The sequence below is a fragment of the Streptopelia decaocto genome (genome assembly GCF_964273445.1).
Source record: "Streptopelia decaocto genome assembly, chromosome: 26".
NCBI classification, from domain to species: Eukaryota; Metazoa; Chordata; class Aves; order Columbiformes; family Columbidae; genus Streptopelia; species Streptopelia decaocto.
The window spans coordinates 91,235-114,000 of NC_138681.1; the positions used below are offsets into that span (position 1 = coordinate 91,235).

Below are 22,766 nucleotides of genomic sequence, written 5' to 3' on the forward strand. Positions count from 1 at the left end.
GCTGGTGGCACTTCCGGGGCGCTGACGTGGAGGGCCGGGGCGGTGGAGAGCGCCGGGGCGGAGGGCGATGCTGACCAAGTTCGAGACCAAGTCGGCCCGGGTGAAAGGTAACGGCGGGACACGGTTGAGGCCGTGATGGGGGCCCGGGGGGCTCTGCCGGGAACTCCCTCGGGGCTGCTCCGGGTCTCTGGGCTCCCCGGTGCGCGGAGGCCTCGCTGACGGGTCTCTCGGTGCCTCGCAGGGCTCAGCTTTCACCCCAAGCGGCCGTGGATTCTCACCAGCCTGCACAATGGCGTCATCCAGCTGTGGGATTATCGGATGTGCACCCTCATCGACAAGTTCGATGAGCACGACGGTCAGTGAGCTGGGGGGAGCTGGTGCTTGTGAGGGGAGAGTGAGAGGAGGAAGGGAGGCTGAGCCCGAGTGTTGCTGAGGCTTGTTGGACTCCTCTGTGTTTCTGTGGGGCCAGCTCACTGGTGCTGAGCTTTAAAGAATCATCAGATAATTTTGGTTGGAAAAGCCCCTCAAGGTCATCAAGTCCAACCGTTCTCCCACCCCTGGCACTAGCTCATGTTCCTGAGAACCTCATCTCCATCTGTTCAACCCCTCCAGGGATGGTGGCTCCACCACTGCCCTGGGCAGCCTGTTCCAATGCCCCACAGCCCTTTCCAGGAATAAATTGTTCCCAGGATCCAGCCTCAACCTCTCCTGGTGCAACTTGAGGCTGTTTCCTCTCATCCTGGCGCTTGTTCCTGGGGAGCAGAGCCCAAACCCCCTGGCTCCAGCCTTCTTTCAGGCAGTTGCAGGGAGTGAGAAGCTCCTGTTCGCCAGGCTGAAGCCCCCCCAGGTCCTTCGTCTGCTCCTCATCAGACTTGTGCTCCAGCTTTGCTTGCATATGCATAAATTGGGGTAATAATTTTGTTTCTAGTGTGAAAATGATCCTGTAAATAGAGATCTGAAAGTTCTGGATGTTTTGTGATGCTTTGTTGCAGGCGTGTTGATGAAAAAAAAGCACATTTGGGAGTGAGATCTCAGACTGTTATATAACATTTCAGTATTACGCTGGAGCTCTTAATTTACCAGTAGCAGCAGGAGTGAGGAGGAATGTGAATTGTCATCTTTTAACTTGCTCAAGGGGCTGCTCCAGCTGTCAACTGTCTTGTTGTGTCCAACCTGCTCTTCCTATTTGCAGGACCTGTTCGAGGTATTGATTTCCACAAGCAGCAGCCTCTCTTTGTTTCTGGAGGTGATGATTATAAAATAAAGGTAAAATTGTATCCCTTTAGCTCTTTTTCTCTCAAAGGCATTGTCTAGGGAAGGGAATGTGGAAAGAAACTGGTTAAAAGATGAGAAAGTGTGTGGTGGGGAAGGGAACTAGTTTTGGGGTATTTAAGTGCTCCTGTTTCATAGACATTAGAGTTGAGTGCAGCGAGTTGAAGTCTCTGTAGTGTTAGAAACACATTTTAATATGGAAGTGAGAGGCTTGAAGTTGAACTGAAATCTTGAATCTCTTGAAAAAGGACAAAACAAATCTCGGTGGTGGAGACGTGTAGAGTCGTTGTTCTGCTCCTGTGTTGTGCAGGTCTGGAATTACAAATTGCGTCGTTGTCTCTTCACTCTGCTCGGGCACTTGGATTATATTCGCACAACATTCTTCCACCATGTATGTAAGCTCCTCTCATGCTTACCGGGGTGCTGGGTGCCTCCTCCCTTTGCTAAAGAAATTCTGCTGGATTTGCTGTTTTGAGGCTGCTCCAGCTGTGATAGCCTTTTGTAGAAGTGTAAGAGACATAAATTCTGCTTCCAAGATCTTGAATAAAATTTAAAATGGGTTGTTTCTGGGGATAGTTGGAAAATATCCTGTGGGGAGGGAATGTCTGAGATGTGCGTCATTTCATATAAGCATATTTTGTCTTTTTAGGAATATCCCTGGATCTTGAGTGCTTCTGATGACCAGACCATTCGGGTTTGGAACTGGCAGTCCAGAACTTGTGTTTGGTAAAATGAATGGGCACTTTAAAAATAGCTGGACTGTTTGGGGATGAACTGTGATCTTTTGTCATGTTCAAGCAGAAGCTGCGCTTATTTGAAGGAACAGAACCGACAACGGGATCCGATCAGTTCTGAATCTTTCTGTCAGTCTTTTCCTCATTTATTCTGATGCCACTAGGCCTGTATTCATAAATTAATGTGTTGTTTGGTTGAACTTTTTTTGGAGGTTAAAATAATACATGTCGGCACCAAAGCCTGTGAAGTTATTGATATCAGAAGGTCGGCCCTTGAGTGCTCTTTGTAGGAACAGAAGTGCCTGGTGTTGAGGTGTGGTACCTCTTGAAGAGCAGCATTTAGCAATCCTGTATCATCCCTCCCCAGACGGAGCTTCTTGTTGTTGGTGCAAATTTGAATTCTAATAATAATACATTTTATGTTTAAATGGTATTTTCTGTCCTTTTTGTTGTAGTGTGCTGACAGGACACAACCACTATGTGATGTGTGCCCAGTTTCACCCCTCCGAGGACCTGGTAGTGTCAGCCAGCTTGGATCAGACCGTGCGCGTTTGGGATATTTCTGGTGAGCTGCCCAGATTGAGGGGTTACGCCATGGTGAAACCCACTTCAAAACTGCAATTGCTGAAAGCAAATTGAGGCAGGAAGGAACAAGTTGGGTCTGAGAGCAGGAACCTCAGGCAGAGAATTAGAAAATTCTCTATTGGTGGGGACTTATTCCCCTCCATTTCCGTGAAGTTGTAGGATAGTGCCTGGAAGGGACTTCTGGGGGCCACCTTGGCCACCCTTTTGCTTGAAGCAAGTCTTCTGCAACAGTAAATGAGGTGAGCTGTGGTTTTGTGCAGCCAAAACACCCTCTAAAGATGGAGATTTTGCAACCTTATCTCCCAGTCTGATTTTATAGCCAACATAAGCAATGAGTATTGCAACAAGTGACATAGTGTGACTTGGAGGATAATTTTAGAAAATTCTGAATCACTTTTGTCCCCTTGACAAACTCTTGGAGGCAGCAGTAAGTCATTTGTTCTGAGAGAAAGAAGAAAAGATCTCTGTATGGGTTGCCAAAAGGGAAGGGGTTAGGGGTTTGGGGTTTTTTCTTGGTAGCCTAGTTGTGGGTGGTGACAGGGAGAAAATATTATTAGGAATTCTGTCAACATTCAGCCTGCTTGTCTGCTTTCTAAATGAAGAGTGGAGCAGGAGCTGCAAGACAAAAATCCGAAGTACTGATATCTTTGCTATTTCTTAGGTTGTACCTAGGCTGCAGGGTGACTTCGTGGGATGAAATCCGATTCCTAAAGGAAAAATTAGGAACAAAAAAAATACCAGATGGAGATCAGGGATTGGTGGGAGGGAGGGAAGGGCAGGACTGGTGGGGCTGTGACACAGAGACCCTTCATCCGCTCTTGCCATTGCAGTTTTGGTTGGGCATGCAGCGTTATTTGTAGTGCGCGCTCAGACGTGACCAGCTGTGTCAACAGTAGGGGCTAGGGACAGGATATCCCAGTTATTTAAAACCTGTCCCCCTCTCTGCTGCCAGCATGGGGAATTTAACAGCTCTTGTGCTCTTTGCTGCTGCATTCTCCCACAAATGCTCTCTCTCAGCAGAGTTCCAGCTGCCAAATTGGTTTGGAGATAGTACAGCCCTTTTTTTTTTTTTCCCTCTCAGCTGATGTGTGATGGGGGATTTTAGAGACGCTCTGAGTTATTGACTCAGCTGCCGCTCCAGTCAGACGTGACACTGTGAGAATGCTAGTGTGCAGAAACCTGCAGAGGGATGAGAAACGGATTCAAAATACATTCCCTCCCTCCACAGTTTTTCCCCCAAATTACTTATGGCCTTTGTGGGATTCTGTTCTGGCTCTAGCAGTCTCCCAGGAAGGATTATTTCCCCATTTTGTTTGATGTCTGTTGTTGATACAATCCTGCTCACAGAGGGCAGCATTGGGTGTTGAGCTTTAACTCCATTTCTGAACCCTGCTGTTAACTTGCACCTTCTGCTGACATCAATGGGAATTTTCTTCAGCAGGTTTTGGCATTATGAGCACTGGGTTTTTTTGATGTTAAATGAGTTTTCTTTAGAATCAGGATCAGACTCTATTTCCTATAGTTTTAGCTCCTGAAAATACCTTGTGTCTAGGCACCTTGTCCAAAATCTGTAAGCAAGAGGACATCAAAGTGTCTTTGGTGAAATTTCCCTACGCCCAACAAAGGCACAAGCTCGGATTAATGACGGGGTGAGAGGGGGAGAAATAAGAATGTATCAGCCCTTTGCTGAGGTGCTGCTGTTTGCACCCCAGTGAGCTGAAGTGAATCCTCCCTGCAATATGCTGTGTTGCAGACTTCGCTTTTGGTCTGTCTCATCTGAGCTTGTGTTTTTGGAGGAAGTGGAAGAGGTTTTTGGATGTTTCTCACCATCTTCCATTCTTTCAAGTCCCCATTTTCACCCAAAGATGTGTGTAAACAGCACAGGGGAGTGCTCAACTTGTTGGTAAATTAGAAACATTGTCTTGATAATATACTTCTTGCTTCCTCCTCCTCTGCTTCTCCTTCCTCTTTGTTCCACAAGGCCTAAGGAAGAAGAACCTATCCCCTGGAGCTGTGGAATCGGATGTCAGGGGAATAACTGGCGTGGATTTGTTTGGGACAACAGATGCAGTTGTGAAGCACGTTCTTGAGGTACAGTGTCAATGTGTGTGTTCAGTTCAGCCTTTTCAGATTTATTTAATGAAGTCCCTGTGACACAAATGATTCTCTAAAGTCCAAGAAGAATAGCAGAGGAGGAAAGAGCTAAAACACCGGACTCGGCTCTATAGAGATACATGTTCTTACAGATTATGGCACTCCTTTTTCTGGGAAGTTTAAAAATGGAAATCTGGAGAAGTTTGTGCTGTAACCAAACTGATACAGTTGTCTCTACGCTGCCAAAAGCTTAGTTAAATAACAGATGTTATTACCTTGTGTTACTGGAAGCAACAGAGGAGATTATGGTAGAGAGAACCATCTGTAAATGGCTTGTTAAAGCTGGGATGTAGTGCTGCTCTGCTGCTGAGCTTCAGCTTTGTTCTACTGGTGAAAAACAGTATCTGCAAAGCTTATTATCGTGGGCATCTATAAGAATGCTTTTACTATCTGTGAGCATTCAGCATGAGCAGTATGGTGTATAAAAAGGGGGAAAGCTGTGTCTTGGCAAGCCCATCCACAGTCTTTGTTGCTTCATCCTTCCTTTGTTCATTCCATTCAGTCACCAAATTGCTTCAAGTGGTCTCTCTTTTTGCCTGTAGGGCCACGATCGTGGGGTGAACTGGGCTGCCTTCCACCCGACAATGCCACTTATAGTGTCCGGAGCTGACGATCGGCAAGTGAAGATCTGGCGGATGAATGGTGAGAAAGTTCTCCCGCTGGAGCCGGCACAAAGAAGGGGGCTGAGACTTGAAAGTTATGTTAGGACATCTATAGGCTGAACCTGGAGGTAACTTGCGCTTTGCAAACATGTCTGCATGAGAGGTAAATAATCTCCAGCAGCATTGTCTTGCAATTTGAGGAGAGCTCAGTTGTCTAGCAAACACCTTTAGCTGCCTCTGATTTACAGGCACTGCTGGGTGGAAACTTGCAGGAGTAGAGCTTGACTCTGAAGTTTTTTGAGTATGCATCAATGGAATAAGAAAGGGAGATGATTTGAGAGCCAGGAGTGGTCATGCTTTTGTCAGCTCAGTCCGTCTCAACTGTGGCCCTTTTGGCAAACTGATTTATTTGTTGTTTTTTTTTTTTTCACTTGAGCTGTGCTCGTGGTTAAAAAGTGACCTTAAGTGTAAATCGCAGAGAATGATCAAATGGCTATCAGCCAATGCAGTCACTTTACTAAAGTACTTGATGTTTTTCTGCTGTGGCAGTCCTTAGCCTGTTTAAGTGTTCTTTTCCTCATTCTTTTCAACTTTTGGTTAGAATCAAAGGCCTGGGAGGTTGACACTTGCCGGGGGCATTACAACAACGTCTCGTGTGCTGTCTTTCACCCGCGGCAGGAGCTGATCCTCAGCAATTCGGAAGACAAAAGCATCCGTGTCTGGGATATGTCTAAACGGTTAGTGCTTGTCAAGCATCTAACGCAACCTTATTATAAAAGTTTTTACATGTTATGAAAGGCCTACGGTTATTTCTAGAGAAACTGAACACTAGCAACTCTTAAAACAGCACTAGCGTTTGAGAATTCAGGAGTGAGAATTCATGTTTTGAGCATTCTCTGTCCCTTTGAGACACATGCTAAGGGCAAGGCTTGTAATTGTCTGAAAGCAAGCAGAAGGCGGCTGACTTCCCTAGTGATACTGCTGCTGAAAGTATGCTAAATGAAAATATATTATTTGACAGAAGGCTTTGAATACAGTGTTTTGAACTCTCAGTGGACTCATGCTGAATACTAGAGATGGTCTGTATGACAAAGCTTAGGATCTTCATTTTGGGAACTGAAGTTTACGCCAGGGTTGCTTTATATTTGCTATTCCTTCTCTTGCACATTTAGCACGGGCGTCCAGACCTTTCGGCGTGATCATGATCGCTTTTGGGTATTGGCTGCTCATCCCAACCTCAATCTCTTCGCAGCAGGTAAAAAAAAAAAATAAAGACCCATTCAGTGTCTGAGAGGTTGTCATTGAAGAGAAAATGTATTCCATATAGGAAATCCATATAGGATGTGCATTTCTTTAGCATGTTTTGCAGAACATACTGACTTGCAGATGCTTTTATTAAATGTATTGTTGGGAAAAGATCCTTGTTTAACTTCCTGCAGTGTCTGAGAGCTGTGAGCAGAACATAGCCTCGTTTGCCAGCTGCAGTTCAAAGCTTAGAACGAGACAGCCTCTGCATTAACTACCAAAATACTCTAAGGCTAAGAAAAGGTGGGACAGATCCCAGGGGACCTAGTGATGCTTAAAGAAATGCGTGACAGCAGGGCAGACTGTTTTTAGAAAAGTGTCGGATCTTAGATTTATGAAATGTGTACAGGGGTGGGAACATGGCCCTTAACGAGGAAAGAAGTGGAATCTCTTAATTCAGTCTGGCCGAGGGGTAGCAGACGTGGCTGGAAGTCACTGGTCTTTTTAGTTCTTCCTTGGTTTGAAAGACTTGGTAGTGTCACCTTCAGAATGAGAAAATACACAGGATTTAATTCATGTTTTAAATTCTTCCGTGCCTTTTCTCAGGCCATGATGGTGGCATGATTGTGTTTAAACTGGAGCGGGAGAGACCTGCTTACGCCGTGCACGGGAACATGCTGTACTATGTGAAGGACCGTTTCCTCCGCCAGCTTGATTTCAACAGCTCAAAAGATGTTGCTGTCATGCAGCTGCGAAGGTGGGAGATGCGTGTTCATTGTGTTACAAGAGGTGTTGCTAGTATCCTGAATCCCATACTAGTTTTGTGCTTACAGATATGTCATATTGTTGTATTCATATACCTCAGTTTCAGCCAACTCTTCCATCATATGAACTTACAAAGCCTACAAGAATCTTTTTCAGTCAGTTTTTATCTGTGTGTAGATATAATTTTTTTTGTAACATTAAGTTTGAAATAATTTCAAACTGAAATACCAGTTCTTTGATTTATGAGACGCTGATGTTCTGACAGTGTTTCCAAGTGTTTTTGATCCAGGAAATTAAACAAAACTTAGCTTTTCTGAGTGTCTATCAGAAGATGACTCTTGATCCACTCTAACTTTTCTTTGTTCATGACCCTTCTTCAGTGGTTCCAAGTTCCCTGTGTTCAACATGTCATACAACCCAGCTGAGAATGCTGTCCTTCTCTGCACAGTGAGTCCGTTTTGTTGCATAGTGTGCTAAAGAACTTTCCGTGAGGCTGTGAAATCCTATCTCAAAACGTTTTTTTCATCTGCAGAGAGCCAGCAACTTAGAGAACAGTACTTACGACCTGTACACCATTCCCAAGGATGCAGACTCCCAGAATCCGGATGGTAGGCATTTCTTATTTCACATTAATCCTTGTGAGTGTTTATTACTGTGTAACTGTCCCATCCTCCACTCTCCAACTGTGTGTGTGTTATATATAAAAAAGCTCCATTTCTCTAAGCCTCTCTCATTGGACTCTGTGTTTCCCAGTGCCCCTGCAGCACACATCATTTGGCAGGATTCCTGCTCACTATATCACACTACACTGACTTGAAAAATTCATGTTCATCCCAAACTTTTACTGCTACAAATATATATTTTATAATTTTGTTATTAGGAACTTTCCATTTTTCCCTTTCTGCTCAGCAGGCAGCCTTCCTGGCTCGTCAGCAAAGATGGATTTTAATCAGATAGGTTTTGTTCTAAGAGCCTTTATGTTCTGAACAAGTGGCTGTAAAAGTGACAGCACCAGGATGCCAGTAGTCATTATTCCTCTCAGCAAATTCCAGATCAGTTTTGGGCAATTTACAAGTCAAAACATGATTTAGGAAAAAAGAATCATTCTTTCTCCTAACTATGAATTCCATTTGGAATCTGAAGCTCCAGCTGGTTCCTCCTGCCTCTGTTGTCACAGCAGTAAAGATTTTGAAATGAGTGGGAGTGATGGATGAGTGAGACTGGAATCCAGTTCACTCGTTATAGATTTATTGGTTTCTCTGGATCTAATGAAGGGAAGATTTCTTTGCTGAGTATGGCCAGCAGGTGTATTTGGGGAGAGAAAGAGAAATGGAGCCTTTTAGTAACTTTATATAGCTTAAACTTTACTGAATATGTTTCAAATATTTAGGTTGAGTGAGGCATTCGAAGCTGACTTGTCTGGGGACACCCAGCTTGTGACCCTTTAAATGACAAAAGGGGTTATTCTTCTTCCAGAGGAAGAAATGTCTTTACCTCATGAAAACTGGGAGCTCTTAATGCATTTGCAGGAATAGCATAAAATTTGATGGACTGATAAATACCTTCTCCAACAAGCCACCACGTTCGCAGCCTTCTCATGATCTCCAGGACTATCATGTAGATATTTAACACATGCTTTGGAGTTGCCATCCTCATGTCCTCCTGCTTATTTACCCAACCTACAAGGGAAACTAAGCTTTCTTACCGTTCTTTAATTCTGGGTAATATATTTAAATAGTTTTCTGCCTGATCTACAGTCAGTGTTAAAGACTTAAAACCAGTAAAAATGTTGAGTTGTGGGGAGTCTGAAAAACAGGTGAAGTTGCCATCAGAAAACCCCAAGCAGAGCTGCGAGCTGAATTCAGACGAGTCTTTCTTGTGTTGGGTTGTAAATGAGGGCTGAGACAGTTCACGTTTAATTCATCATTTATTTGGATGTTGATCTGCCACAAATAGTACTTTGCTTGGCGAAATAGCACTTGGTGTGGTGCGTGAGTCTCTGAAACCACTCGTGCTGAGCAGCGGGAGGACTGCTGCAAAAAGAGACTGAAAACCAAAGTTTTATTTTACCAGAACAGCAACAGCTCTCTCGCTTTGCTTCTCTGTTCTCTTCTGCTGCTGCGAAAGCCACCTCCACGTCTGAAGCACGTCCTGCAGTACTGCTCTGTCTATGCATCTGACATGACGAGTGTTTGTGTTCGCTCTTTAAAAGCAGGAGCACAGCTGCGTGCTGGGGAGAGTGCAGCCTTTCTCCTCCAGCTCATTACATCGCTTTGCGGGGGGGTTGCATTGAAGCTGGGACCCTCACTGCTCGGTTTGTTTGGCCAACGAGGAGGCTCTTGCTCGTTAGTTTGACAGACGGTGCTGTCGCCCAGGATGGCTGGCTCCTGCGCCAAGCAGCGGCGTTGGCAGGACCGACGGCCACTTGTCGTCCCTTGGCTGGGGAGAAGGGCTGGTGCTGGCCACGCTCCCATCTGAAAGGACATCGGTGTGGAAATGAGTCTCGTGAATAGCCTGGGGTTAAATAGGAATTAGTAGGAGGCGGCTCCGATGGCCAATATGGGATCAAACAAGACTGACTAATGTGTTGGTGTAAGAGCCTGCCAGAGGTTTTATTCACTGCCTGTGTTTTGCTCTTCCCCAGCCCCTGAAGGGAAGCGTTCCTCTGGGCTGACAGCTGTGTGGGTCGCTCGGAACCGCTTCGCAGTCCTGGATCGCATGCATTCGGTAAGGGGACAGGCTCTATAGGGCCGTCCTTTTAACAGGATATTTTGTCATTTGGAAGCACGCAGATGGAAAGTGGGGAGATTGGGTTAATGGAATTTTGGAGATCAGAGTAGACTGGCAAGGCATTGTCAGGGTGAGCTGCAAGCACACGTGAAGAAATATAGTGAAAATATAATGAGTTGAAATATTATTGAACTCCTTTGACAGTAGATCTTACCTTGGTTGCTGGTTGCCTGCTGCAGCAGGTGAGTTTAGGAATGAATGCTGACCAGAACAGGGCTGGGAAGGCACCCAGGCCATGTTCATACCATGAAATTAATGTGGAAACAGGGAAAATACAGGTTCGGTTTTTATAAAGCTCTTTGTTCTCACGTACGGAGTACAATAAGAGAAAGGGGAAAGACAGTCATGGAAAGTTTTCCCTGCTTGAATTTACTTGATGTGAAGGGGAAGACAAGTTTTGCTCTTTGCCCCATGGAGGATATTGTATTTTTTTTAATTTAGGGTGTGGTTGGTTGGTTTGTTTTTTTGCTTAGTAAGTTCAAGTTTATTTCATACCTGTTCTGTTACTTCTCCCTTCTTTCCCTTTCTCCTCTTACCTTTCTCCTGTCTCAACTTCCACATTTCCTTTTTCCAGCTACACTGTGTTCTCTCTCACTTTTCCCTAATTTTACATTGCTCATATACTCACTGGAGAGAGGGCTTGCGAATTGTACCAGCCAGCTAGTCCTGACAGCAGTGGGGCTGAAAAGAAAGGGTGCGCTGTGTCTGCACCCTGGCAAACCTGGGGTCAGGTTTTCTAGCAGGATAAAGTCCCATCCTTCAAGAAAGGCTGAAGCTCTTTTTTTGGCCTCTTGTCACCGAGGCTTAGCTACACAAAATTCCGAGTTCAAATAATCCTGAATTTCTTTGTAGACTCTACCTAACTGTAGAATTGATCTAACTGTCCTGTGCTGTTATGTTTCTTCTCATCAAACGGCAGATCCTCATCAAAAACCTGAAGAATGAGATTACAAAGAAGGTGCAGGTGCCAAACTGTGATGAGATTTTCTATGCTGGCACAGGGAACCTGTTACTGAGAGATGCAGACTCCATCACCCTGTTTGACGTGCAGCAGAAGCGGTAAGATGTGGTCTGTTGGGAGAAATGTTAATATCGTGATCCTGCTGGCTGCGTCCTCGGGGGACAAGTAACAGCTATTAATGCACTCTAGAACTTAGCATCAGCTGCAGGCTGTGTCAGACTGATCCAAACCACAGCTAACAACTGGTATGAAGAGCAGAGTGCGAACGTAGCCAAGGTGCAATTTATGCTGCAGGCATTGTGCCGTTTATTTATCACAGGGAGGTGTGTGCCATACCCTTGTAAATCCTGCGACTGCAGAATCAGGTGCTGTGAAAGTGGAGGGAAATGAATAAACTCAAACTAAGTCAAGCTAAGCCTGCCTGATTTCTTGTCCCTTAGATTTTATATCTGCTCAAAACATTCTTGAATTGGAATGTGGCAACCTATTTGTGCTGGTATATGTGTTGCTAGCCACAAAGGCAAGGAATTGGTGCTTTTTGCCATCTTTGTAGGCTTGAGAAGGCTCTGGATTATCTGCAGATGGATACAGTCCATGTTGATCACTTGCATCTCAGAACATGCCTCATGACTTTAATTTCCTTATTTTTATGCCTTTCTTTTTCTAGCGTTGTTTGGGAAGTCGCAAATATATTAGCAAAGCAAATGCTGCTTAGAAATACCTTATTTCCCTTGTTCTGTTCAATCCATCCCTAAAACCCCATCAGAAATCCAGGTTTTGAAGTCAGTTGTCACTTCAAGTGTATTTGTTACTGCACAGATGTGGAGAGAGGTTTATTTTACTGAACTGGACTGCAGAGACACGCAATTCTGCCTCATGATTTTATAGCTTCAGAATTGCAAAAAGGAGCTTCAGAGCATCTACAAAGTGGGTTCAGGGTGTTGAGTACTGGTAGTTCTTGCACAGCTTGGTCACCTTGTTCAACTCTCTGATGTCAGTGCTTTCCTTTTCCAGAACTCTGGCCTCTGTGAAGATCTCCAAGGTGAAATACGTCATCTGGTCGGCTGACATGTCTCACGTCGCTCTGCTGGCAAAGCACGGTAAGCAGGGCAGGGGGGCACAGTGTTTCACCTGGATCCTAGTGCACAGTAGCTCCTTCCTTGCTTGGGAACAGAGCCCCTGATTGTGTGACCTGCTAGAGAAACCATTCATTGTGGGGGCCAGCAGTAAAGGTGCAGCTGAAGACATTCACAGTGTGGGCCCTTTCTTCAGCAAAACCTTCCTGCAAGCTTGTAAAACAGAGGATTTCTTGTACTCCTCAAAATGATCCAGCTAATCCCTTTTATAAAACAGAGGCACATGGTGACAATTTTGGTTTTTGCCATCAACTCCTTAGTGTCTGACTCTTTGAATATAGTCCTGTTGCTGGGACTATGGAAGAGACATGTTGTTATTCTGAGGCAGATTTGTAACAGTAGAGGGTTCCCTAGCCTTACTTCTTTTGGCTTTCCTCTCCAGCCATCATGATATGCAACAGAAAGCTGGAGTCACTGTGTAATATCCATGAAAACATCCGTGTCAAGAGCGGTGCCTGGGATGAAAGCGGTGTTTTCATCTACACCACCAGCAATCACATCAAATATGCTGTCACCACAGGGTGAGTCTGGGAGTCGTGCACTCAGTCCAGTCCTTGAACTACCGGACCTTGTGCACACTACCATGGGTTTTTTTTTTGTAGATGCCAAAGCTGGTGCTTCTGAAATGGCACTTCTATTACAGCATGGACATACCTAAAGAGCTAAATACTCATGTTTGGTTGCTTACCTGGTGCACTGGTATTTTATCACTGGGCTGGATGGCTGCACTGTTCATCTGACTGGGGTTTGTTTTTATAAGTCAGCCTAAAATAACACACAGAGTGTAGGGGCCTTTTTGAGGTAGGGGATGTGGTCATACAGATACATTGTGTTGGCACATGTGTCACACGTGTGCTGTGTGTTGGCGCAGGGATCACGGAATTATCCGCACCCTGGACCTGCCTATCTACGTGACCCGCGTAAAGGGGAACAACGTCTACTGCCTGGACAGAGAGTGCCGCCCCAGAGTCCTCACTATTGATCCCACAGAATTCAAATTCAAGCTGGCATTGATCAACAGAAAGTATGATGAGGTGAGGTGGCATGAGAAACCCTGCACTCTTCCTTGACTGTGGCCTGAGGATATAGAAAAATTCCTCACAAGTGGTGGCATCAGCTTCAGTGCTTGGGCCTTTTCTTTGCAGGTGCTACACATGGTGAGGAATGCGAAGCTTGTGGGCCAGTCCATCATTGCCTACCTGCAGAAAAAAGGCTACCCCGAGGTGGCACTGCACTTTGTCAAGGATGAGAAGACCCGTTTCAGCCTCGCGCTGGAGTGTGGCAACATTGAGGTGAGGTGACAGTGGTGCTGTGACAAAGGCACGTCCTTGTAGGGCACCACTTGCAAACCTTACTTTTTGCTGCAAGGAGGAGGAGTATTGAGAAGAAGAAATATTAGCTGAGAGTGATAGTGTCGCAAAACCAGGGTTTTGTCACCTGGCGTGCAAAACCAAAAATGAGTTATTGTTTATTACAGAGTTGCGTAAGCCTGAATGCTGGAATAAAGCCAGCACACCAGAAAGAACAGTAACAGCCATTATATACAAAATCTTATCACTACATTCACATTTGAAAGAGCCAGTTGGTGACACGTTTGCATATTGCATTACATAATCCCTTTAGTGTATAATGATCAACGTTCAGCTAAAAGACACTTATCCAACAGCAATGTTCAGCTAAGGGACGCTTTATCCGACAGTCTCAAGATATGTGTTAAAACAAGACTTGACTAATCGTGCGGGCTACCACATGTCTAAAGCTGCAAGGTCAGTCTCACTGATTAAGTATTTTTCAAGTCACCCTTATCTCTGTCAGACTGACCTAAAACTGAAGGGATTTACATATCTTTAGGTTAGCAATTGCAGCCAGGATTCATTCTTTTAAGTGATAATAACAACAATAGAGTTGAGAATGATAGCAGCCCTGCTAAGGCCCGGCCTCTCAGCTGGGGCAGGATTTAGTGCAGTGATCCTTGTAATCCCATGCTTTCCATCACAGGCATTATCAACAGGAGCCTGCAGAGAAAAGTGCTTTCTGGAAAGCCCTTGTCACCATGTCACTTCTCTCATTAGATTGCTCTGGAAGCAGCCAAGGCTCTGGATGACAAGAATTGCTGGGAGAAACTGGGAGAAGTGGCATTGCTGCAGGGAAATCACCAGATTGTGGAGATGTGCTACCAGCGCACCAAGAATTTCGATAGACTCTCCTTCCTCTATCTCATCACTGGCAATCTGGAGAAGCTTCGGAAGATGATGAAGATAGGTGAGTGCCAGGGTGCTGGCAGAGTGAGATAAGAAGATCTGAGTGTTACTCCCACAGGGAAATAACACCCATAACTTCCCAAAGTAGAAGATATTGAGACTTCATTTTTCCTTTGTTTTAGCTGAGATCCGTAAGGATATGAGCGGCCACTACCAGAATGCCTTGTATCTAGGAGATGTGGCAGAAAGAGTGAGGATCCTGAAGAACTGCGGGCAAAGTGAGTAATATCAAACTAATGTGGGGAGAAGCTGGGGAGGTAGTTGGGATGAACAGTATTTTCTGGAGGCAGATCAATATAATCCCTTCCCTGAGAAACTGAATCAGATGAGCACAAAATAACCCAAGAGCTTGAATACCATCCAGGAGACCCGAGTCAACTGTAGATGATATTCAAATGGTCAGTCATTGCCTACACCTTCTAGTGACACCCCTAAAGGTGTAATTCTGCACCTTGCTGTGCTGCTCATCTTTCCTTTGTGACAGTGTGGCCATGTGTGCTGCTATGAGAAGTTTTTCTTTCTCTAGTCAATGAAGAATGTCCACTCATGTTAATTATATTTTATTTCAGAGTCTCTGGCCTATCTCACGGCTGCAACTCATGGTCTGGATGAGGAAGCTGAAAGCCTGAAGGAGACATTTGATCCCGAAAAGGAAATGGTTAGCAGACTGACTAATGCTTTCTACTTTGTTACAAGAGCTCTAGAGTTTGGGAATATGACAGTGGGATCTGGTGTTAGTGTGACTGGCGAGGCAGCTCCTTGCTGGGAGGGAGGAACTGTCTCCATTCCAGTCACCACTTCTCAGGCTTCAGACTGTCTGTGCCACTGGGAGGTAGGTAGGTCAAAGAATCGGATTTTCCTTATGTGGCCTTTAACCATTTTCTGCTCCTCTCTGGTCAGATTCCAGACATTGATCACAATGCAAAACTGCTGCAGCCTCCTGCTCCTGTCATGCCCTTGGATACCAACTGGCCATTGCTGACTGTCTCCAAGGGGTTCTTTGAAGGAACAATTGCTAGCAAAGGTATTGCTTTGCATTTGGAAAGCTGCATTAAGCTGGGATATGTAGATTGCAGATATTTGTCTCCGTGGTTCCTGAACTGTTGCCGTTAACCTCACAGAAGCTGGAATCCAGCTCACATGGCATTTACACCATCTTTGGCAAATCTCTCAAATCTTTGGCCTTCTACCACAAGATGGGACTTGACAATTAGAGAGGAGGGTGCTGGCCTAATGCAATTCTTTACTTAACACCTGACCACCTCAGAAATGAGTAAATGGAGGATCCTGCCCTTTTTGCAGGCAAAGGAGGAGCCTTGGCTGCCGATATTGATATTGACGCTGTTGGCACTGAGGGCTGGGGAGAAGATGCAGAGTTGCAGCTGGATGAAGGTGGGGGAATTTAAGAGTTTTTCTTGCAGAAGTGTAAGGATGCATCTGTGTAAGAGCTCTGACTATTTCCACTCCATGCAGATGGCTTTGTGGATGCTGGAGAAGGCTTTGGAGAGGAAGGTCTAGGTAAAGGACAAGAAGATGGAGGTGGATGGGAAGTTGAGGAAGATTTGGATCTTCCCCCTGAACTGGTAGGAGGCTTCTGAAGTAGCCTAGTTGTAGCAATGACAACTTGTAGTGGTGGGAGAAATGTGTTCTGGGCTTCTTCAGAGGCTTGGTCACCATAGCTGTGGCCAGCTCTGATTTCGTCTGGATGCTGGAGACTTCCATGATACTCACTGCTCTGCGTGTTCCCCCAGGATGTTCCTGCAGGTCCAGCAGGAGCAGCTGAGGATGGATTCTTTGTGCCACCCACCAAGGGCACCAGCCCTGCTCAGGTAACAGCACAGATCTTTTCATTGTCATTCTCAGAAACAGTCTAATTTGGCACTCTTTTTTTGGGTTCAGTCCTTCTTGTGAACACTTGTGTGAGCACAGCGTAAGAACTTGTTAAGGGGACTTGGGGGTGATGAGGGTAGGTAAGACTAATGTGCACATATACACATTTCCTCTTGTATTTCCTCTTCCCTTCTTGTAGGTGTGGTGTAACAATTCTCAGCTTCCTGTGGACCACATTCTGGCAGGTTCCTTTGAGACAGCAATGAGAGTAAGTTTCCCCCTGGAGTTTCTAGGGAAAAAATTGCGTCCTTGTCCCCCATGTGCTGTGATCCAGTCTGAAGCTTCATTTTGTGTCCTTTTGTGAGTCATTTTGTGCATTGTTTTCTCTTTGTATAAAATAAGAGCTGCTGTGAGCCTGAGTTATGTCTGTGCAGCTTTTCTACTGCCCTGGACAACTTTTACTCAGCAGATCAATGTCTTTTTCAGCTCCTCCATGACCAGGTAGGAGTAACAAACTTTGGACCCTACAAGCAGCTGTTCCTGCAGACCTATGCCCGTGGCCGCACAACCTACCAAGCCCTGCCGTGTCTCCCTACCATGTACGGATACCCGCATCGCAACTGGTAAGCAACCGGGTCAGCTCCTTTTCTCTGCTCTTTTCCTTGTGCTGTCTACCTCCCAGACTCCTTGAGAGCAACGTCTCCTCACCCTGTTGTGAATCATGGAATCATGTTGGTTGAAAAGGACCTTAAATATCATTGAGACCAACCTTTAACCTGGGAGGAGCCTTCCAGTTTGCTGGATATGAACAGGGAGCATTCTGTCTTTAGTGGGATATTTCTGCTGCTAGATGTAAAGATTTTTAAAGAACCACTTTCATTTTTTTAGAGATTAAAACCAGGGTGAGGTAGTTGGGATACTGTGTTTTCTCGGACTAGCCTCTGACAAAGCTGGTCTGAGGCATCTAGAGAACCACAGGTGTATTTTTACAGTGATGTCTGGAAGCTGCTGTAGAAAAATGAGCCACACTTCCCAACCTGTGCTAACACAAAGCTGAGTATTGTGGGGGCAGAATTACGGAAGCATGTATGTCTTTTGTGCTAAGCTGATGGCCAAGAAAAACAGCGTGGCCCTGGGTCAAAACATTTCTGACAAGTTGCAGACAATGCCTGTGTTCTTGCTGGCCTCTGCAGCGGTGTCATTTGTACCCTCAATCCATCTTTGGTGCCCCCAGGAAAGAAGCTGGCTTGAAGAATGCCCTCCCTGCCGTTGGGCTGAAACTGAACGACCTGATCCAGCGCCTGCAGATCTGCTACCAGCTGACTACGGCTGGCAAGTTTGAGGAGGCCGTGGAGAAGTTCCGCTCCATCTTGCTCAGCGTGCCCTTGCTGGTGGTGGATAACAAGCAGGAGATCGCTGAGGTGAGGGGCAGACTCTGTCTGTTGTCTGCATGCCTGTGGGGCAGGAGGCTGAATGCCTGACTCTGTCTCCCTCTCTGAAAGGCCCAGCAGCTGATTGCTATTTGCCGGGAGTACATTGTAGGACTCTCGATGGAGATTGAGCGGAAGAAGTTGCCCAAAGAGACCCTGGAGCAGCAGAAGCGAATCTGCGAGGTACAGAAACTCTGTGAATTTCCTCACTGGGAGGGAGATGAGGGAGAATCATAGAATCATTTTGGTTGGAAAAGCCCCTCAAGCTGATAGAGTCCAACCGTTAACCCAGCCCTGGCACTACCCCATGTCCCTGAGAACATCATCTCCACGTCTGTTCAACCCCTCCAGGGATGGTGACTCCACCACTGCCCTGGGCAGCCTGTTCCAATGCCCCACAGCCCTTTGGGGAGAAATTGTTCCCAGGATTCAACCTCAACCTCCCCTGGCACAATTTGAGGCCGTTTCCTCTGCTCCTGGCGCTTGTTCCTGGGGAGCAGAGCCCGACCCCCCTGGCTCCAAGCTCCTTTCAGGCAGTTCAGAGATCAGAAGGTCTCCCCTCAGCTCCTGTTCTCCAGCTGAACCCCCCAGGTCCCTCAGCCGCTCCCATCACACTTGTGCTCCAGCCCCTCACCAGCTCTGTTCCCGTCTCTCAACTCGCTCCAGCACCTCAAGGGCTTTCCTGTAGCGAGGGGCCCAAAACTGAACACAGTATTCAAGGCGGGGCCTTGAATGCAGCATTTTCAGGACATCCAGATTTTCCTGTGGTTGGTAGTGATTATATCCCCACTTTCCCTCCTCCCTAATGCAGATGGCTGCCTATTTCACCCACTCCAACCTGCAGCCTGTCCACATGATCTTGGTGCTGCGTACTGCTCTCAACCTCTTTTTCAAACTCAAAAACTTCAAGACAGCTGCTACTTTCGCCCGTCGCCTGCTGGAGCTGGGTCCAAAGCCTGAGGTGGCTCAGCAGGTATGTCCACGAGGTGCATGGGCAGAAGTATCTGCTGGGGCAGACCCTGTTGGGACTGCTTCCTCACTGCCTCTGTGGTCGATGTGCTTGCTTCTTGCAGACTCGCAAGATCTTGTCGGCGTGTGAGAAGAATCCCACTGACACCTACCAGCTCAATTATGACATGCACAACCCCTTTGATATCTGTGCCGCCTCTTACCGACCCATCTATCGTGGCAAACCGGTGGAGAAGTGTCCGCTCAGCGGAGCGTGCTACTGCCCCGAGTTCCATGGGCAGATCTGCCGTGTCACTACGGTAAAGGAGTCTTGGTGTCTGTTACCACCCACTCCTAGTCTGGGATGTTTCCTTTGAGAATCCCCTCCAGCAGCTTCCCCTGTGCTCCCCCTAAACTGAGCTGGCATGGGTTGTGGGTCAGGTTGAACATCGGAAGACTTGTGAGGTGGAGTAGTTTGGGAATTGTGAAACAACCATGTTGTTTAAAAGTGACCTTCAGGGACTAACATTGCAGCGATCAGCAGCATGCATTCTCAAGAACTGTCTAGGCTCTGAGCGCTGCATACGGGGTTGGGCTGTCGAGTCGCTTTTCAGCATTAATCATCTCCCTTTTATTCCTCAGGTGACGGAGATCGGCAAAGATGTCATCGGGCTGCGGATCAGCCCACTCCAGTTCCGCTAGGCCTTGTCTGTCCTGGGGAGGTGCTAGATGGGAAGTAAATGGTCCCGTTTCACAGCGCAGTCTGGAAACTCTCACCTCCCACACCATTCCAGCTTCTAGTCTAGTCTAGTCTCTTCACTGTAGCTGTGCAAGTACTGTCTTACCTGCTCTTCCCCCCCTGAGGAATGCTGTAGTCAGATTCTCTGCTGCTTCCCAGTCATAGCAACTTACACTTCTGTTTCCAGATCCAGCTGACATGATTTTTGTATGCATGATTTTCTGAAGGCAAATCTTTTCCAGAGGATAAAGGATGACTCTTGCTGAGTTCCAGTTACTGCATAGTACACTCTGTAGAAACTGCTTGAGAGGCATCACCTGCCTCTGACATCCTTTAGTGTTTGGCTGCTGATAGAAGAGCTTGAAGATGCTGCTGCAGCCTGGAGAGCAGGGAGAGCCAAGCCTGGCTCTCTTGGGAGCACAGCACCGTGTAGAACTGGGGCCAGCGCAGAGCCTGTCCCTGCGCCGGGGCAGTCCTGCTCCCCGCAGAAGTGGCAGGAGAGCAGCTCATCATCCAAGTGCTAGTGTTGACTTTTTGTTTTGTTGTCCTAGCAACATTTCTTAAAATACTCAGCTTCTCTCATGAATAAAGTAAGTTGACCATCTTGATCTTCCTGTCTTGTAGCTCGATTGGTCTTACTGAGATAGAGATTAGACTTAATTTCCTCATCTCATCTCCCCTTCACGCCCCTAAGCTGCCAAACTTGGAGGGTTTTGAAGTTCACAGAAAATGGAGGCTGTAGTCCTGAAATAATTTATTATGCCAGTAGGGGCTGCTTCTGTTGATTATGTGTGTAATCAGTGGTGCCAGTACTGAAATTATCCTTATTGGTAATGCTCCTGCCTTTGCATTTACCTTGCATGGTTGTACCATTTAGTATTCATGTACCATAGTACTTAGGAGGCTGGAGGATCTCCAAAGCCCGGCAGATCATCATTTCCAGTAGTGACAAGGATGAGAACACGTGTGTTCTCGTATCCATGGAGAAGCAGAGGGGAGGGCAGGACCTAAAGATGCTGCTCCTGTTGTGGCTGGACTAACCACCTAGTGCTTTCTCCTCACTCGTGATGCCAAAATAAAACCATGCCTTACACTAGAATGTTAAACCTTTTATTTTATACGTAAAAATGAGGGATAAAAAGGGGAATTGGGATGTCTCCATCTTGAGGGCATTGCTTCTAGCTTTGCATCGGTCTTGTTTGAGGAATGTTCACAGTGGCAGGGGAAACGCAGCAGCCAGGGCTAGTGGACAGGGGCCTTAACCACCAGGGTATCGTGGCAGGCCACCGCGATGCCCCCGATGAGGTTCAGGAACTCCTGGAAGTCCAGCTGCCCATCGCTGTTTAAATCGAGTTTCTTCATCATCCTGTCCAAGACACCTGGGTCCTTCTGATTCTGCAAAAGACCAAAGAGGTGGGAATTGAGGTTGGCCTGTAGGCAAAGGAATGCCTCTGCCCCAGGAAGGGAACTACAGCTGCTGATTTCAGCACCAGAGGAGAGAGATCGGCAGAGAAAGGCAGAATTTAGTTGGGTCAGGCCATTCCTGGGGGGAGCCAGCTCTTCCCATTGCCCATCCCACAGCATTTGTAGGGGCAAAGGCTTCACTGGTGTCCCAGGGGCTGAAGCTGTGCCAAAGGAGACTCCTGGCCTGCATTTTGCTCACCTTTGTGAAGGCGGCCAGCTCGGTGTTCATGAAAGCCAGGAACTCCTTCTTGGAGAGTGTGCAGTTGTCCCCTTCGCGCCCTGCATACCGCTGGAAGACGGCCAGCAGCGACTCGATGCAGCGTTCAGTCTCCGTGGGCTGCAGGAACAAGAGCAAGTTCAGGCTAGCACTGCAGGGAGCCGCGGGCTCGCAGACAAGCAACCTGGCTCCATTTCTGGAGGAAGGTTGGGCTAAGAGGGGTCTCCTGCAATTGTTTTCCTTGAGGAGTCTCCTCTGCCCAACCTGCCCAGCTGCATTTTTCTTTGGTATTAATTTCTCTGCTATTTTGGCACAGCACTGTGGTGCAGGACTGGGGAGTGGTTCATGGAAAATCCCCTGGGGAAACGTCATCTCCCATCAGAGGAGTGTCCCGGGTGGGAAAGAGCTTGCGCTGCGACCACAGCAACGTGCTAATTTTTTCCATGCTCTCCAGCACGGCTGGACTGAGGCTTTTCTGGAAAGATAAACCAGCCTGCCTCCTCCTTTCCCTCCCCCTGCCCTGGCTGGACAGAGGAGAAACTCTGAGTCAGGAGAGAAAAATGTGACTGGAGTTGGCTCCAGGCAGGGAGGGGGTTGGAGTGGCCTGTGTGGTGATGGATGGGGCAAAATGAGGGAGATTGAGGGGATGTGGGGCTCTTCCCCCTGGGAAAAGGACAGCTCTGGGAGGAATCCGCCCTTCCTATCTAACCTCAGCGTCCTGGGGACTCCCTGCTACACCCTGCCCTGCCTGAGGCTCAATTCACCCTTTTTTTCTTAATGTGAGAGGAGCTGAGTTGGTTCCACCCTCAGCTGCAGGTTCTTGACTCCTCTGCACCCCCTACTCTGCTGCTAGGGCGTAGGGGGGCTGAGGGTGGAGCATCAGTGGGGAAAAGGAGGGGAGGGAAGGGGGGGACTGCATGGCTGGGGGTGTAACACTGCTCCTTGGTCCCCCCAGCTTGTGGGGACCCTCTCCCCTCCCTCACTAACTCTGCACCCTCTTCCTGCGCCCCCTCCGCAGCAGCTCAGCCCTTGGCACCGTCTCAACTCTTCCATGCCAAAGCGTGTTTTGCCTTCGGCTCCGGGATCACTTAAGGAAACTCTCCTCTGTCATCGCCCTCCCCCCCTGCGGAGTCATTTCTCCCTCCCCATCCCGAGGTCCCCGCTCACTCACCATGGCTGGGGTGCGAGGAGGGGGCTCGGTCCTCAGCAGGGTCCCGGCACGACGTGGCGCAGCGGGAGCTGGGGCAGTTATGAACCTCACGCCGCAGCCACCGCCCTTCCCGTGTCAGGCAGCGCCCAGCCCTGACTCAGCCCTGGGGCTGCCTGGACGTGCCTGTGGTTCCCTTGAACGGGCTGGGCCCCTCCTCTGGGTTCTCAGTCCCTTTACCCTCAGTTTTATTCTTTACAGTTATTTACACTTCAATTTTCTCCTCCTTATCTGTTTTCTTCCCTTGTCTCTTTATGGCTCCCTTTATTTCTTCCCCAGGTTGGGGCTCAGCCCCCAGCCCCCAGCCCTGCCTTGCTGCTACCCAGAACATCCGCAGTGTTTCCTCAGGCTAGGGCAAGATTTGGCCCTTCCCAGCTTTGCAAACAAGGTCAGTGAAGGCAGATCAGGCACAGAAGAGCAGGCAGT

At 47.3% G+C, this 22,766-nt stretch overlaps 2 protein-coding genes across 4 annotated transcripts; one reads left to right on the plus strand and one right to left on the minus strand.

The window, feature by feature from the left end:
- Positions 1 to 4: 4 nt before the first annotated feature.
- COPA (COPI coat complex subunit alpha) lies at positions 5 to 20,060 on the plus strand. Of its 3 annotated transcripts, XM_082073078.1 has the most exons (33): positions 5 to 107; positions 242 to 355; positions 1,193 to 1,266; positions 1,583 to 1,663; positions 1,922 to 1,998; positions 2,462 to 2,571; positions 4,573 to 4,682; positions 5,288 to 5,387; positions 5,949 to 6,084; positions 6,520 to 6,602; positions 7,199 to 7,349; positions 7,738 to 7,804; positions 7,890 to 7,965; positions 10,002 to 10,084; positions 11,067 to 11,206; positions 12,123 to 12,208; positions 12,627 to 12,765; positions 13,116 to 13,278; positions 13,390 to 13,536; positions 14,317 to 14,506; positions 14,628 to 14,723; positions 15,075 to 15,163; positions 15,406 to 15,529; positions 15,808 to 15,897; positions 15,979 to 16,088; positions 16,257 to 16,334; positions 16,535 to 16,603; positions 16,822 to 16,958; positions 17,570 to 17,756; positions 17,838 to 17,948; positions 18,577 to 18,738; positions 18,839 to 19,033; positions 19,356 to 20,060. In XM_082073078.1, exons 1-33 carry the CDS (start codon positions 68 to 70, stop codon positions 19,413 to 19,415), a joined length of 3,675 nt encoding a protein of 1,224 aa, XP_081929204.1. In that variant the 5' UTR covers positions 5 to 67; the 3' UTR covers positions 19,416 to 20,060. The 3 variants fall into 3 exon arrangements, with proteins under 3 accessions (XP_081929204.1, XP_081929205.1, XP_081929206.1); XM_082073079.1 differs by lacking the exons at positions 5 to 107; positions 242 to 355 and having other exon boundaries at positions 1,202 to 1,266; positions 1,521 to 1,663; XM_082073080.1 differs by lacking the exons at positions 5 to 107; positions 242 to 355 and having other exon boundaries at positions 1,202 to 1,266; positions 1,521 to 1,663; positions 1,922 to 2,571.
- Positions 20,061 to 20,546: 486 nt separating this feature from the next.
- S100A11 (S100 calcium binding protein A11) lies at positions 20,547 to 22,454 on the minus strand. The gene is made up of 3 exons (XM_082073083.1): positions 22,305 to 22,454; positions 21,116 to 21,253; positions 20,547 to 20,847 (listed from the first exon to the last, which is right to left on the minus strand). The coding sequence occupies exons 1-3, from the start codon at positions 22,305 to 22,307 to the stop codon at positions 20,695 to 20,697; spliced, it is 294 nt and encodes a 97-aa protein (XP_081929209.1). The 5' UTR covers positions 22,308 to 22,454; the 3' UTR covers positions 20,547 to 20,694.
- Positions 22,455 to 22,766: the final 312 nt, after the last annotated feature.